Source organism: Rhea pennata, chromosome 10 (assembly GCF_028389875.1).
Source record: "Rhea pennata isolate bPtePen1 chromosome 10, bPtePen1.pri, whole genome shotgun sequence".
Classification (NCBI taxonomy): domain Eukaryota; kingdom Metazoa; phylum Chordata; class Aves; order Rheiformes; family Rheidae; genus Rhea; species Rhea pennata.
The window spans coordinates 3,041,076-3,058,896 of record NC_084672.1 but is presented as its reverse complement, the minus strand read 5'-3'; the positions used below and the strand labels follow the sequence as shown (position 1 = coordinate 3,058,896).

The window sequence follows — 17,821 nt, the reverse complement described above, 5'->3', positions numbered from 1 at the left end:
TAGACACCTAGAAAATGTATGTTTAATAGGAACTTACTACTGCTCCATTCTGGTATTTTAGGTTTAGTATTACAAACCAAGAGAGTATTAAACAGTTTGATTAAGAAGAAAAAAGCCAGCACACAACACTATGAATTTTAAAATGGTGTGACTTTCCTGACTTACAAATCTGTAGTTACATAAAACAAGTCCTAGATTTTCTCAGGCTTTAAAGAAAAGTCTGTGGAAAAGTCAGCTACCAATTATATCAGTATGTGCTTGGAGTAGCTGCATTAACGACAACAGAATTATAGAATTATTTTGGCTTCACAGCACTACAGCTGAGGACAGAATCTGACCCTGAAATTGCAAAAAAAAAAAAAAAAAAAAAAAAAAATACTGCTGCAATTGAGGGAAAGTTATATTAATACCAACAAAACACGTTTTATGGAAAGCTAAGTGGAGAGTTATTGTTTCTTTCTTTCTTTTTTTCTTGAAAGATATACCACCTTCTTGCAAAGAACCCCAAAAGACTGGAGTTAAAAATACCTTAGAGCTCACCGTCAAAGCGGTCACTGTTTCTTTAGAATTCAAAAAGGCCTTCCCTGGAGGAAAGGCTTATCAGCTTTACTGAATTAATGTGTCCACAGGAGGGACGAAGCGCGCTGCCCTCCTTGAGTGGCAGCGCAGATGTCGCTCGCAGCCTGCAAACGCGAAGCCCCCTGCTCTGAGCTCCCCCCACCTGTGCCCGGGACTCACTCGTCCCACCGCACGCGCAAATCCCCGCAGCTCCCGACTGCCCCGTGACTGTGCAGCGTTTCTGCACGCGCCGAGAGACACGCACGAGCCGAGGCAGCTCAGGAAAGCGACTGAGGTTGTGGAGGGTGGTGAGACACGTGCTTTGATTTCTTCTATGTGATGCCGAGGAGAGGGGCTTCTCTCATGCACGTGAACAATGTCTGAAGGTGAGAAGTACCAGTGAGATAACAAGATATTTCTTCCTTAATGACACAAATCATCTTCCTACCTGCATTTGCCATCTTGGTTAATTAAATCTCCAAGGGGTTCCTTTATAATTTACTACGGGATGCGTATGCCTATAGTCCCTATCTTATATTTACTGTACAATCCCATTTCTCCCACATTTCTGGAACACCAAAATCCATTGAAAAACCTTTGGCTTTGCATGTTTCAAACAGCTACTGAGTAAACTGGTTCAGTGGGATAATTGAGACCGTGTTGCGACTACTGTGCTCTGTAAAAATCACAGTGATACAAAAAATGAAAGACATAACCAAGATTCAGATAAGAGAGCATTTCAGATTAAAGGAATTCAGATAAACAGGATTTTAGCTGACCTTAACATTTAAAGGAACGGAATATATCCCCTTGTAGACAGCCTCCCATTTAATCCCACTGAAATATCTAAAAGGTTAGCAAAATACATGCTGCCACAATTAACTTGGAGCACACTGCCATGTTCCAGGGAGGAAATGAGATTGCTGGGCCTGGGGCTTTCCGCTCTGCAAGCTGCTTGTGAGTGCAAAGCCTGGCTGGGAAAGCAAGCGGATCCAGGTCCTGCGGGCTGGATGAGTGAGGGCCACACTGGCAGGCAGCAGCACCCCAGCTTGGTGGAGCCACGCAGGAAGCCCATCTCCCCACGTTCTCTCTTCTGCTTGCAACCCACCCAAAGGGCAGCAAGGCTGCCACGGCAGCTTGTCCTTTTATCTCTAATTTCAGGTTATTTATAAAGCAAGAGGAATCTGGTAGAAATTTAGGACCTGAGCGTCCAGGAGAAGCGGTTTCGTAGGAGCGAGATGGGACTCATGCCTGCTCCTCTAGGTCTGTTTTACTTGCAAAGGACTGCCAGGAGACACTCCGACACACAGTTTTCCTGCACCTCCCATTCTTTCAGAGAATTCAGCATATGTGAGGTCCCTCATTAACCTAATGCAATTAGCACTGAAGCACTCTATGTTCAAGCGTTTTCACTTTAACCTGAACGTACACAAAATAGCAGCTCTCCTGCAAATGAGTGTGCTGTCAGCTCTAAGGTATCTGCACATGCACACACTCGCAGCTGCAAGCACAAAGGTGATACGCATCTAAAATGCTTAACAGATCTGGAATAAGAGAGATCCTTGCTAACCTTTGAAAGCAATCAGTGCAATCAGTTGAGACTGGATCCTGCTGGAGGCTACACTACACTTCTTTAACCTAGCAATGGATGACAACATATGACTTCTTTTGATTTCAGGGGTACTAGCAATATACGTGAGGTTAAGCATAAGCAGAACTGGAGCAGGCTGGAGAACTCAACTCAGTGCAAGGCTGAGCCCTTGCTTTTCATTGCATTTGACACTTCCTTCATGTGGAATAATCATGAGCCCCACATGTCAGAGATCTGATTTTGGCCCATGCTTGAACAAGTTTCACTTCTCTTGTGCCACATGAGAGCCTTTTCCCAATGTGTTTTTGATCTTTTAATTACAAATGCTATGCTTTCCACGCTCTCTGTAAAGCTACTTGTGAAACAATGTGCCTGTCTGTCTGGGTAATTTTCAGCAATAATGACAGGGAGCAATCATCTTAGACCTGAGCTGCTTCTCAGGTTCTAACATCCGCCTTTGGCTGCTTGCATGCGACTCTCCCCTGAACTTCACGGAAAATATGTCAATATTTTATATGTCAATGCATGTCGCTTAGGAACTTTGGTCTGTACAGCTTCATGATCTCTTGGCTGACATATGGGAACTTTTTCATCACCTTTCCCTCTGCCAGGTACACTTAAATCCTAAATCTTGCCTTCACCCAGTTGGTACACATGGAAGGGCAGCTAAACATTGTCCTACGTAATAGGGTCTGAATGGCGGCAATTGTAATATCATGAAAAAATGGTACACTGCTCTTAATTACATCATTTACATCTACTCTTTACATGCCTTGTTTCTTCTTTTTCCAGTCTTCCTCCATGCTCCTACCATCTCTGGGTCTCTGAAGGCTTATATCAGTAACATCTTTAAAGAAAATGGGCTCAACTTTTCCCTTGATCTTTACATAAATCACGGACATCAAGGGGGGAGTCCCATGTGTGGAACGAACACACAGAATATGCTGTTTCAGATGAAGTTTTGTGACTATTAGGATCAGAAAGTCATGTGAAATGTCTGTCTGGTGTGAGTGAGTTGGAAAGCCTTCAGATGTTCCATGATCCTGAACTTTTCTGATCTTTTTCAGGCCATGCCTAATTAGTACCAAACTCAAAAAGCACAAATTTGAGCCTGAATTATTTATCACGTCATATTTATAAAATGCACTGCAATACACATCATGGCCCAGTTCACAACAACTGCAGATGATAAGATTAATTCTTATCATCTTATACTCCTTAATATGAAAACATAATTATCTAGTTGGAGAGTTTCTGAAATCACATAGTTTCAAACTAGTAGAAGCAGAATATCCTTGTTTTTGGTGCTAAGCCAAGTGGAAAAAAACATTGAGAACAGAACTGACAAAACATATGTTGGCTCTGTCTGTCAATCATCATTTTCAGTGCACACCTTACAAGTCCTGTCGAGATCTCAACCCAAGCTGGTTTGGAATACTAATGTAATATTTTCATCCTTAATTGGAATATGATCCTGAAGTTCTAGAAATCAATGGGAGTTCCAAACATGCAGAGACATGTTGGAGGATAAAGTGCTTCATTGGCAGTAAATCCTCTGCAAATTAACCAATGCTTATCTTGTCCACTATCAAAATTTTTTTTTTAAAAAAAAGAGGAGGATTTTGCAGAAATTATTTCTATGTTTAGTTGGATGTAAATTTACAGATGTCCATGTGTTTATGAAAGTAAGTATAGAATATACGTTGCAAATGCCTGTGAGAAAAAAAACACCTTTTTTTCTGCTTAACCCCAAAATACAGAATACACAACAGACGAGCATAGGAAACACTTTCCTGGGGAATACTACATAAAGATATACAATACATCTTCAGATTAATGATACAGATAGATATTTTTTGCCTTCTTTAAAATTACAGCAAATTCTGGAATTTATTATACTTTTAAACACCATTTTGTCCCATGAAGAAACTGAATGAAAAATAGGAAAATCTATTAACTGTTTTTCTGATGGTCATCAACAATACACAGCAGTGTTTTAAAGTCTGATAGATGGACAAACTACCCATCTGGACTATCTAAAGAGAGTCCAGAAAAGATGAATGCAGTCCAATGAGTATAGAACACAACTTGCGAAGCATTGGTCAGCCTATCAAATGGATTTTCTTGTGGGGAAAATGCCCTTTTCAGATATGTTTGTCCAGTATGTTTAAAAAGCTGCTGTTCTAAGCAGCTTGCAGAACTTCCTATTTTTACACTCTGTTGAATTCTAAAATGATGTTTTCCATTTTCAAGTACTTGATCTAATTTCCTCGCCTTTGCTCCTTGTCCCTGCGAGCTGGGCTGCTGCAGCAACGGTCTCTCTGCTAGGAGCAGATGGCCTGCATAGTCCATGCATGGGTGCAGGGACAAGATGCAGCATCCCGAATGTGGCTGCCTTCCCCTCTGCTCAGCCTGCCTCACTCCACACATTCTCCCAACTTGTACGTGTTTGGAAAGCAATTTAGTTTCCCAAACAAATTGCTATTAATACAAATGTATCTTGATTGCCAGTGCCACTAGTGGCTCTGCAGTTATGGGCAATAATATCAGTTTATTTCTCTCCAGGGCTTCTACAGGGAGCTGACAGAGATTTACTGGTATCATACCATAACTGCTTTTTGGTATGATACGAAGCATGAGAAAATGGGAAAAGTAGAAGGACAACTCTCTTTTCTGTATGATGATGCAACTGTAATGACTCTTAGTATCCACACAATGGCTATCTGCATTCCAGGTATGATGGTGCCAAGATTCACCATGCCGCAATGGCACCCCCATGGAAAGGGCCACTCAAGGAGAAAATGCAAGATTTCTAGATGATCTCCATCCCTCCAGAGGCTCTGTTTACAGAAGGCTGACATCTGGCTCCAGGTCTGGAACATCTCTAACTAATCTGAATACAAATTTAATCAATGCCAATTACTCTGTCACCATCAGGAGTGATTTAAATATGAGTAAGTTCAGCTGATCTTGTCTCAGTCTATTATTTAAAAGTTTGCAACTAAAAGTCCAGTGGTATAACTGATACAATAGTAAAAAAAAAAAAAAAAAAAAAGCAGGAAGATTTACAAAGGTACTTGGTAATTTTACCTGTCCATCCAGCAAGACAGCAGCAGTAACCAGTGACAGGATCACATCCATCTGCATGGCTACAATCACAACGTTCACTGCAATTAAGACCATATGTTCCATCCTTCCAAAAATATAAACAAAAAGGTCTGTCAGTAATCAGATTTTTATTCTAAAATGTGCGAAATCATCTATCATGTCCATTTTAATGCTGAGTTACATTTTTTAAATTAACATACAGTGAAGACAGAAACAACTCAGTGCCTAACACATTCTATATAGAACCAAATAACGTATCACTTTAACAAATGATGTTCAAGAAAATGCAGATAACACTGCAATAGCTCTGATAAAACATAGTACAAAACATAATCCATCTCCTTGACTGCTAGAACCCCAACCTGTTACTTACACATGATTTCCTTCAGAAATCCACAAATATGATACTGACGTACGGGATATTTAAAAGAGCCACGTGGACCACCTGGGGTTTAAAGGAGGTGTAAGACTATGCCAGTTATACTTACCGGACATGGCTCGTCACAGTACTCTCCTTGCCATCCTGGGGAACAGGAACAAAAGCCATCGGCTGGCCTGCAAGCCGCTCCGTTTGTGCAAAAACATGTCTGGTTACAGTTAAGACCCCAGCTTCCACTTGAACATGGAATAGAGCAATCAACTCCTTGCCACCCTAAAGAAACATATGAGAAAAAGTGTTGGAAATGTTTTTCCATCAAAAGTAGAGGTACCACTGTGTGAGCTCACTGTGTGAGCTCTTTGCCAGGTTAGGATGCCTGATGCTTTTCTGGGAACTGCTCAGGCAGGACGACAGAGCACCATGACGCCTGGCAGGCTGGAGAACTGCCGTGCAGTGAGAACACAAGAAACTCACTGCATGACACTGCTGGTTTCTTACCTCATATTTCTGTAGGAATGCTCTTTAATCTAAAGAAGCTATTGCACCTAAAAAAAGACCAAAGCCATCATTTCTAAATATTAAGGCTCAGATCTTAACTGCCGGACACACAATGGCTTTCATTACACTGCAGCTGCAGGTAATGGAGTTGAGCAGTAACTCATGGTTTATGCACCCTCGTTAAATGGGGTTATACAGTGATTCATTAATTCGTGTTTGAAATGCCAGGTTTTATTGTTATTTGCCTCACTGCTATTTTAGGACTTATGTATGCCATACAGGCTTAACTTGTGTTGAGGCTTTGCAGGGAAGACACCACTATGCAGGGAACATAGGAGACACCGTACTGTAGAGATAGGAGATTTCTCAAGTGAGTACTGGCTACATGGCTTATGTTTACTACCAAGCACATAAGGGAAGTATGGACGTATCTATCGGAAGAAGAGAGGTTAGTCCTGCAAACAGTCCCACAGCATCCAAGGTGAGCAGGGCAACCCTGGGGGGGGGCGGCGGGGAGCCCGAATCATCATGCAAGTTCATGGTCTCAAGGCAGGTTTGAAGTCAATCCACAGGTAAGGATCAGGTCTGGCAAGGGTAACCAGGGTCAGACACAGCCCTTGATTCCAGGAGGTCTGTGCTAATGAGACAGGTCCAAAGTGAAGCCCGGAAGTCAGTCCATATGTTGGGGTTTGGATCAACACGGTCTACGACTGTGGTGATGGCAGAAATCAGCCCTTCTAGAGCACAGCCCAGGACTAGGCTGAAATAGGCTCCCAGGCCTAGGGCTGAGCTGAAATGGGCTTCTGGGCTCCTGGACAGCGTGGGTGGAGGTCTCAGGTGGAGCTGGTTAGGGCCATTAAGACCTACCAGTGCCCTCAGGGCCCTGACACAGGGCTTGCCTAGCAGTGCAAGAGGCTAGAGGATGGGCAGGCAGGAGGCTGCTTTCCCTCCCTTGCCCTGTTGGGTGGCTCCAGGCATGGAGGGGAGAGCAAGGACTATTCACTCCTGGAGAAACAGGGCAGCAAAGTGACAGAGAAGGGCAATAAATATGCACAGTCTGGGATTTGCTTCTCTGGAGAGCAGCTGTGGCTCTTTAAGCATGCTTTGTTCTGTGGTCCACTCTCATGACAGAGTAGTTAACCTGGTCCTCTGTTCATGGCAGAGATAAAGCATACTGTGAAACCCCTATTGAGTTCTAATGCTTGGGCAGACAGTGGAATTATCAACAGACACAAAGAAATAGTGGAGTTAGTAAAAACACAATTGTACTGTTACATGGCAGAGAAGTATTTATGCTTGACATGCTAGATATTATGTAGACAACTGCTAAGTCTGGATTTTGTTTACCTTCTTTGCAAATGCACAGTCCATCCACGTGGGAACATGCACCATCATTTTTGCAGTCACAAACAGATGAGCAATTGGAACCATAAGTTCCTCCCATGCAGGTAATGGAGCAGTCATCTCCCTGTAAACCGAAAAAGTCAGAGTCAGCTAAAGAAATCTGAATTGCAGAAAATTCCCATCACTCCACAAGGAGATTTTCTCTTTCAAAACAGCAAATAGAGTGTTATAAGTTGATTGCTGAGTCTTCGGCACTTGAACAGTCACCACTGCTTGCCATGATTACGATGCAATTAGTGCTTTGATTGACTTGGAGGAAAGGGACAAGTCTCTGGCATTCATTCAGCAGGAGGTGTATGAGTTACAAAAACAAACCTCCTAGAACAGATGTTAGATCATTAAGCAAAACATCACTTACGAAACACTAATCACAAAATATACAGTCTGAAACTGTGCAACGATTGCTCTGCATTTTCCTGAAGATATATTCTAAGAATAGCATTAAAAGCTAAAGGATCTCTTGCATGCTCATCTTCTGAATGTTAGTAGAGTAAAAAACCACACGGCAGGTGCATTAGACCTTTTCGATGACACACTGGCATAGCTGGTACCTCCATTTGTTTTCAGTAAATTTGCAAGAGACTTCAGGAAGAATGCTGAATGAGGAGAGATGTGTATGTTAGGCAGAGGAGGCACACGGAGCAAACCACAGACACAAACTGTCCCTGTCCTATTTCTGCCTGAGGCGTGGGGAAGAGAGGGTAAACGCTTTTATTTTACCAATATTATGGAATACTTTAACAATAAATTATGGTATACTGATTAACCTGTGTGGCTGAAAGGAGAGACAGAGTTCTTACTTTGGTCATCTGATGCAGTAAGGGAGGGAAAAAAGTGAGCACAATCCCTTTAAAATTATAATCCCATAATCTTCTCAATGTATGTGAGCATATTTAAGGTATTTTTGCTCCATTTTCCTCTAGGCATAGACTTGACTTCCACATCACAACCTGGCTACTGGAATTTACTTCTTCAGTGAATAAAACTGTAATAATTTAAATCTGTATCAGAGAAAGCTATCCTGCTCTGAAGCCAAGAAGTACTATACTGCACAGTGTGAGGTATATCGTAACTCACAGGAAAAGATATGGTCAAAAAGGATATATTTCCAGGTAAGAGGCTTCACTGTTTGATGAGACCATCCATTTATCTGGAAATGAATGCACAAAATGCCAGTTTCCCTAGACCAGGGCAAGTATCTCCTTACTCCAGGAGCTGTTTATCACAGCATCTGACACCGAGACAGTAAAAGGAAACACAGATTTCTGGGTACCACAGCCCATATGGTTGTTGCAGTAGTTCTGGTTAGCACCAATATGTCTTCCTGCTTTAGATGAAAAACATCTTTTAGGGGGAAAAAGGTAAAAGAAATGGTTAAAATGGTAAAATCCTGCTCAGCAGTAAATCCTACCAGCCACTGGTCTTTGAGCGAAAGCAATATTTGCAAAGAATGCTTGCTTTGACCTTGGCGGAGTAAAACAAGCTCCCCTGAAAAGGCCGGGCTGTAAAAGGTGCTGCCTTGACAGCCAAAAATCCAGAGCCGGCTGCCCCTTGTTACCCTGCCGGCACGCCTGCACGGGAGCCCAGGAGCCACGAGCCAGCTGCCTCGGCAGAGGGACACTCAGTCTCCATGCCTAATCAATCCTTCGCCTTTCTCCTGTGTCTGACAATTAGACAGCCAATTAGTGCCACTTAGAAAGCTGTTTCTTGTGTGAAAGAAACTCCCAACTCATTTCATGTACAACATGGAAGGGCTGGTACTGCTAATAATTTCTATGACAACTGACCTTACCTGGACTTGGACTAGCCATCTAGTAGGATAATAAAATGCCTTTGAAAAGGAAAGTAAAATATGAGAGACGTGGAGTGAAAATACTCCCACGGAGGCCATAAGAGTTTAAACAGCGTATGGGCCTTGGATGGTGGGAGAACATGAATTTCCAGTTCTCCACCAACTTTGTGGCTGCATCTCAGCATGTGTGACACAGGGGACTTCTCCCTGGCCACATGCACAACAGGCTGGTGTGAATTCATGCCTTTTATGTAGACTTACATCAGTCTGCATGGAGGGCAGTCAGACAGAGCTAAAACCCTTTGAGTTCCCAAGAGAAAAGGTATATGAGGTACACGTGACAAGAGGCAATGGGCAGAAATTGAAGCACAGGAAGTTCCGCCTGACCGTGCGGGGGAATTTCTTCACTGTGAGAGTGACGGAGCACTGGAACAGGCTGCCCAGAGAGGCTGTGGAGTCTCCTTCTCTGGAGATAGTCAAGGCCTGCCTGGATGCAACCCTGTCTACCATGCTCTAGGTGACCCTGCTGAGCAGGGAGGTTGGACTAGATGATCTCCAGAGGTCCCTTCCAAACTTATTGATTCTATGATTCTATATCAAACTAAATGTTGGGATGTTTCAGCCTTCTTCAAAATCTCTTTGTGTTTTGGAGGGCGTTTACTTTAATATAATGTGTTTTATGGACTAACAGAAGCTGGTCATTCTGGTCTTCCACCTCCTATGTACTTATTTTGCAAACAAACCTTAACTGAAAAACTAACTGCCTTAATGAGATTTCTACACTGGCTTTGACAAGTGAGACCTTTGGAACTCTCTGAGTGACAACTGCCAAATATACTTAATTTCTTAATTACATAACAGAAAAATGCACTTGAACTATAGCACCAGCTCTAAGATATTATTAATTATGAATGCACACTCCATTATTAACATTTTGAACTTGATTTGGGAGAATGACCTATGATATTAAATGCATGCAGGTACTGTTACAGATATGTAAATTCCTCCTCCCTCTCACCACCTGCCTGGCTTGATAATGCTGCCGGATACTCCTATCCAGTTGTTAATGAGTTATATGTTCTATTAAACTGATTTCAAATGTTATGTATCGAATCTTCGCTCTCGCAATATGGTACTTTATATTTCTACCCTATTTAGTAAAATTAATCAACAGCTGTGCTCCTTATGTTGATTATTCTTTCTTCTACTAAGTTCAGGAGGCTAATGAGTGTAGTGAAATGCCTGGATGTGGTATACATGATGGGAAGGAGTAGCTAATTCAATCAAACATATACCCCTGAAAATGTTAAAGCTATATTAAGAAATCTAGCTATAAATAACCCGATATTTTACATCTTTCTCTTCCAAGCCAGAATGATCCATATGGACATCACAAACTTTAGAAAGTGCTTCATTTTCTTCATCATTTTCAGCTAGAAAGCCCAATTTATCAAAGTATCTCCCTGATATCTATCCAACATATTATCTTTTGATTTTAGGGATCACACGTAACTTTCACCTAATCACTGGGAAAACTTGCTTTGCTGGATGAGGGATCAGGGCCAGTCCCAGCAAATGCTCCTCTCCTTGTGCAAAGCAGTGTTCTCCTGCCCTCTCTCTTCTTTGCTTGTACTACACCTTCTTGCACCCAAATCTGTGAGATGGCACCTCAGTATCACCAAAGATAGGGCATCCCGTATCTCCATGCAGCTTCTCAGAAGCTAATATGAGCAAGCCCTCTTTCTTGGTTGAAATCCAGGCCTGATGGCAGCATAACAACACAGCACGAACACAGGTGGTCTTTGGTCCCAGGGACTTAGAGACTCAAGTTTAAATCAAAATGAATGATGACAATAGTGTAGTCAACACCATCTATATGACTTTTCATACCTTTAAAGTACTTCAAAAGTATTAACTAAGTGTTGCTGAAACTAAATGATAGACTTCTAGTATGAGGAGAGCTTTGGGCATACAACTCCTGTTATTGTTAATCCTCCGCTGTGTATTGAAGGTTAGGTCCAAGGAACCAAACTCCATTAATAACTCAAGCTGCCAGCTCACATCCATCAGCATCAAATATTAATAGACTCATGAGGGCCAGAGCATAGATCTTTCCGGATGGCAGTCAATAATATGTCTTGTTTCCGTCCAGGGTGAGGTGAAGATTTTCTTACTCAAAAATTATTATTGTACAATATAAGTAGAGCTTAAAAACACACTGCAGCCTTAGGTATTCACTGTGATAACAAGCTATGGACACTTCAGAGAGTATTTTTCTTGAATTAATGTTGCGCTAACAGTAGGTCTTAGATTGCCTATTTCTGTTAAAGACACATTCCTGCTACAAACAAGGGCCAATTCCTTTGAACATCTCTTTCCAGAGTTCAGTAGAAAAAACTTATGTTTACTCCAGTACATTTTCATCAGGCCTTTACATCCCTAAAATACATATTCAAGAGAAAAAAAAAATGGTATCCAAGAGGAGTTAATATTCTAGCAATAGTCAAAAACATGCAGCAAGTCTGCAGCTCTCTCTAGTCTCTCTTGAATTTTGACTGTTTAAGACACAGGAAATTAAGAACTTCAGAAGTAGCTACGATCTACAGGAATGAATCTGCTTTGGAGGGCCAAAAGCTGGTTCCGCTGAAGTCACTGGCAAAATAAAATCAAACTTTCAAGGCCTCTGCAATGCAGAAGGCTAACAGGGCTGTTACTGAACCTGGCTTTAAGTTTGCAGGAGAAAGAACCTGTGACAGGTTCGTTTGCATGTTTTTAAGGTTTAATCTGCCCAAGTACTGAAAATCCTCAACTTCTGTGCAGATTTGCAGGGGGAACAGACAACATTTAAAGGCAACATATTGGAATCTGTAGTAATCTGTAATGTGACTCCAACTAATCTGAGCTTTTTAATACAGAATCTGAATTCCTCTCTCTCACCCTCCTTGTCTTTTTTTTCTGCCAGATGAATTAATGTGCAACACCTGTCAACAGCAAGGGGAAAGTTTAAAGCTTGGTTCTCAGGGCTCACAATGCAGGCATTAAATAGATAAAACAGTCTGGTACAGTGCCATATGTATGTAGTGATAAACAGATCAGAAAGACAAAATGCGGATGCTGCTTGCAGCTGATGCCTGTATGTCCAGATAAGCTGCTTGGTATGGATCTAGTACATAAAAGTACATATTTGTATGTACACACATAATGTGGCACACCAGCGTACTGGTACACAGTATCTGTGCACTGATGCAGATCACAGATACAGTTCTGTATATTTACTTATTTAATTGTGACATTTACAATTAACCCAAAGTGGTTCTCCACAAACATTCCCTCAAGGTAAACATATGGTATCCAGCAACACAAACTGGCAGAACAAACTAATTTCCCTAATGGTATTCCAATGGAAATTAATGTGCTCTTCATAGGCATATTTGCAGTGATACCAAACTTTGAACTTTTATCAGTCTTTTCCCTCACCCCAGACTCAAGCAATTTATTCATGACCTTACTGTACAACACCTTAAGTTTTCCAGGCGTAATGATGTCCTCTGGCAGAATTCCTTCCCCCTCTGGGTGCTACTAATTACTCCCTGCAGAAGTTGTTATTGGTGCTAATGATAAAATGCAGAAAAAAGGTTAGGGAAGGATCTTGTACCTCACAGAAACTAGACTTTTAGTCTGCAGATAATCATCGTTACTAAAAACTTAAACATTTTCCTTTCCTCATTTTGTAACATTATATGATGTAGCTGTGCTAGAGTTCAAAATACACCTAGAACAGCATTGGTCCTAGTGAAACCACTGAAGACCTTTTCAATCTATGTCTCCCCTCCTCTTATTTTATGAGAGAAGACAGGGTAAAGAGGAAAGGGTGGAAAAGAGCGTTGTTATGTTTAAGGAGTGACTTTAGAGCTCATGACTCACCCAAAGACATAGCTATTGACAGCCCTAAGCACCAAAATCTTTCATTAAATCATAAAGCCTTTCCTATAGGCATCACCAAAACTTTTCCCCAATCTGCACCCCGGTGGCATCATAGTCCTCTGAAGATACTGGAAAATTTAGACAGTCCATAAAGACCAAATACAGGTACCTTGGGAATGGGAAGAATTACCACTTTTCCTCTTAAAAACTTACAACAATTTGCAAACATCTACAAACTGATGCCAGCATTTTATTTCACCTTTGAATTTGTACTCATATGCTAACTCATACAGTAAATATCACAGCAAATGCTAACTTCAAAATTAGCCATCCTGGTAAGAATCCTTGAATTTGGTGTGTGATCAAAAGTATTCAGTAAGACATATACCACAGATAAATAGGAAAACTGTGGTTTTCCAATTTTTTGTACAAGATTATGTTGGCTCTGGTGAATTCCTATTTCCCTAAATGCAAACACATTTGCTGTGGGCCTGATTCTACCACGGACATCTATTCCCTCAACAGAGCCACAGAAGAAACCAAGCCGGATGCTCACTTCTGGCCATACTGGGCTCCTAGCACCCGTCCTCCCTGCACCTGGGGATTTTCTATTCTCCATTGCAGAGCAGCCTGACAATTGACCCAAGATATATTAATAGTATATTTGGGTTATTTTTATTTCAAAAATAGGGGTACGCAGCCTATGGTCCCACAGGCATCAAAACAACAAGAATCCAACTCTCTTCCCAGAGGGGACTTTCCCCATCACACCGGCTGAGTAAACCTTTTGCCACAATTTAGAAAAGACTTTGTTTAGGATTTGGCTACCTGGAGAATAATTTGTATGGATGGGGGAATTTTTGTACAGCCTTTTGGTCTGCTCCCAAGTTCAGGACCACCTGAAGGCCAGGCCCTGACTTCTCTGGTTTTCAGATGTTCCTGTCCCACTTACTCAGGGGAAGGGACATCTGAAGTCCACCAGCTGTGCGGGTGGTCCCAGTGGCAGCAGCCCCTTCCTTGCTGCCATCAGGCTGGAAATGGAGGAGTCTCCTGTGGGCACCTGCTCTAATGTGACACATGCCACCAAGAGGAGCAACGCTTTGGTCTGACCAAAACACTTCCAAGAGGGAGCACTAGTCGGTAACAAACATGGTGGATTTTGGCTTTGAGGGGTTTTTGCCTCCACGTCATAAAGTGAAAACAAATGTAAATAAAACTTTTAATAAAAAATCATATTTTGCATATTAAGCTGCAAACTTGAGTTGGTTTTCTCCGCCAGTGAACACTGTAATCCCCCTCACTACATAGCAATAGTTCTCTGGTTAACATTGCAAATATGCCCAGTTTCAGCTATCTGCAAAAAATTCATTCCTACTGTTCAAGCCACCTAAATATAGGCATTAAACAACAGGAAGAGAATTCAATAAAGAGAGCAGGCAAGACCCATAGATATTGTAAATCAATGTAACACTGTTGCTGGCAAAAATATCTAAACTAACTTTATAACTCTTGAGTATCAGGCTGGTTTAGTGTTTAGGCCTTAACTGCAGAGCACTTTAGTGTCAGTGAGGCAATGAATACAGCCTCGTATAATTAAATATATTCACAAGGAAAGTAGTGTGGAGAGTGAAAAAGATGATCACCAGCCCCTGAATAAGGCTTTTTTATACAGTCAGCACTTTTCACCCAATAAAACATCACAAAACACATTTACCCATAAAGGAACTCTCCAAAAAGAGGAGGCTGGATTTAGACTGGGTAAAACAACTGCTCAGGACGTTTTCTCTGGTGATGTGGTGCATCATACCTGCCTCCACTGGCAGCCTGTAACGGAGTACCAGCCACATATCCAGGCCCAGTTCAAAACCCCCAGTCGAGGTCAGTGTTTGGTTAAATCAGACTGTAAGCAGAGCTCAGCCCAGGAACCAGCTGCTGGTTACATGAGGGCAAGACACTAAAACAAACTCCTAATTCTGTTCACACTAGAGCTGAGGAAATTGTTTATGAAATAGAGATTTCAGATAGAAATGAAAACATGTATAATATATGGGTTTAGATTTAATTAATGGGAAAATATATTACCAAGGCAGATCAGTCATGTCCATATCAGGAGGAAATACAAATATATATTACTGGGCCTGCTGGACGACCAAAATCTTTGGTTAAAGCACTTTAAGCTGGAACAGGCCAACTTCAGAATTATTCAGGTGTGGCAGATTGGAGACTTTCAGAATACTTTAAACTTAATTGTGGAGAAGTTATAGAGTCAAACATCTGCAGGGCTCATTATTGTTCCTATAATCAATTTTGACCAGCTGCTTTTTAAAATGCTCCCAAAAAAGCATGGCCACATATCACAACTAAATGCCCCCAAAGTTGAAATGATCAAGGCATAATGTATATTCTTCTATTTCAAGTTGGTGGAAAGTATTTAAATGTCAGAGAAGTATATGCTACATGTGCTTCTCAGGATATACTCAAAGGCTACTTATGTACAAACTGTGGGACAGAAGCCAACTGAGTATTTCAAAATAATAAACTGCAGCCCTTGAATGCTATTGATAAAGACAAGAAAAAATCTACTCTCTCTTTTGCTTTTTTAAAGGCAGGAGTTTGAGCTGGAGTCATCGCTCTGATAGAGAAAAAGGGGCAACACCCAGCTCGTGCTTCTTCTGCACGTGCTGGACCACTGTGGGTGCAGCCAGGGACCTGAGCCATCCCCTTCATCGCTGGCTGCACCTGCACGACAGGGGCCGTGCCAGCGGGGAGAGGGAACTGCTCCGGCTCTTCCAGTTCTTGTTTTCCTACCTGCTTAGGAGAGACCCTGGCAGAGCAGAGCAGAAGCTCACCTGGCCCTGTGCAGTGGAGCATCTACACAACAGCAGCTCAGCTCCCTCGTATCACTGCTTAAGGTCAACCCTCCAAAAAGATGTTAACACGCTGGGTACAGCTCCATCTTTTTCTGTCCCAAATTTGGGCAGATTAGATCAGCTTGGAGGCTGATTAGACTTGACAGTGGCAAGTGATTTGGAAACATGCAGACAGGACTGCACTTCAAAGTGAGAGAAACGACAGAGCACCCAAGGACACTTGTGCACCAGCTATGTTGTGGGGACATCCTTGCCTGGAAACTAGAGATGGTTCCTGCTCTCTCCACATGCCCTACGTGACACAAGAGCTGCCTCACAGAACCATTATGGCCTCCGGACTTTTTTGCAGTAGTAGGTTTGGGCTCTGGCTGACAAGTCTGAACAGTTCTGCAAAATGGAGATCACTACGAGCAGGGAATAAAAAGTGTTACTTATACTTCTGGCCTCCATGACATTCTGTGGCAAAAAGATTTGTAATTCAATTATAAATACAAAGGAGGAAAAGTTATCCTTATTTACTTGCTTCAAATCCACTGCCTGATTTTTAATTGGGGGACCTCCTACATTGTGAGAAATAGCAAATGCACATTCCTTCCTCCCCTTCTGCCCTGAGAAGGGGTCTCTAAGAGATTTCTCCCATATCTGCCATCAACCACCTCTTTTCCAAGCAAAATCATTCCAGTCTGCTATTCTTCTTTTACGGGAGCCATTTCACAATTTAATTATGCCTTGTGTGAAAAGTGCTATCTTTGTTTTTAAACTTGCTGCGCAGTCATTTAGTTGGGTGCCCCTTGTTCCTGTGTTATTAGAAATAGTAAATAATCATTCTCTGTTCATGTTCTCTGCACCATCCACAGCTCCATAGATCTCTATCATATCCATCCTCAGCCATCTGTTTTCTGAGCTGGAGTTCTAGTTTATTAAGTCACTGTTTGTATAGAAGCTATTCCATATAAAAGATCATCTTTGTCACCATCCTCTACTTCCATTATATCTTTTGTAAGCAGCAATCAGCCAGACTGCATGCAGCAATTTAAGATTTAGATATATTACGGATTTACACAATAGCACAACAATGTTTTTTCTATTTTGTTCTTTGTTCCTGGTCATTTTGACTATTCTATTTGGTACTTTGGGTTGGTTTGTTTTTTGGCTGGTGCCAAGCATTGATTTGAATTTTCCAGAAAACTATCCATTGTGATTGTTGATCTCATTCCCTGAATGGTAGGAATTAAATTAGAGCTCACCTTTTGTGTATTTAGTTAGTGTTATTTCTTCCTGCCTATTTGCACTTCTGAGCACTGAATTTCATCTTATCTAGCCATTCAGTGAAACAAGAAACTTTTCTCCAAATTTGCCATTAACTTTATATTCACCATCCCAAGTAATTTCACTTCATTTGCAAAGTTTCTTTTAGAAATCTTCTACAGTGGTACTATATAATTAATAATAATATAAATAATATTATAAATAATAATCCAAAGTAATTGAATCGGGATGTCACAATGTTTGCTACACAGTTACTTAAGCACAAGTCCAAGCACAGTCTCAAATCTAAACTTCCCTGTCGTGAACTCTGCACTCCCTAGCTGAGATGTTCATCTTGCTGTAGCAGAAGCAGTCCAACAAGCTCAGCACATCCATGTGTGCCCGAGCTCTCGGTCACACAGACCGGATGGATCGAGTCCAGGAGGGGT

General features: G+C 41.6%; 1 protein-coding gene across 2 annotated transcripts in view; it reads right to left on the bottom strand.

Annotated features, from left to right (window-relative positions):
* The window catches only part of MEGF11 (multiple EGF like domains 11), a 196,848-nt gene that overhangs the window by 44,858 nt on the left and 134,169 nt on the right, over positions 1-17,821 (bottom strand). For both annotated transcript variants that reach the window (XM_062583487.1, XM_062583488.1), the window contains exons 8-10: positions 7,482-7,602; positions 5,746-5,909; positions 5,240-5,342 (exon numbers count right to left, since the gene is read on the bottom strand). In XM_062583487.1, coding sequence (XP_062439471.1) covers positions 5,240-5,342; positions 5,746-5,909; positions 7,482-7,602 — 388 coding nt within the window. The remainder of the gene's footprint in view (positions 1-5,239; positions 5,343-5,745; positions 5,910-7,481; positions 7,603-17,821) is intronic.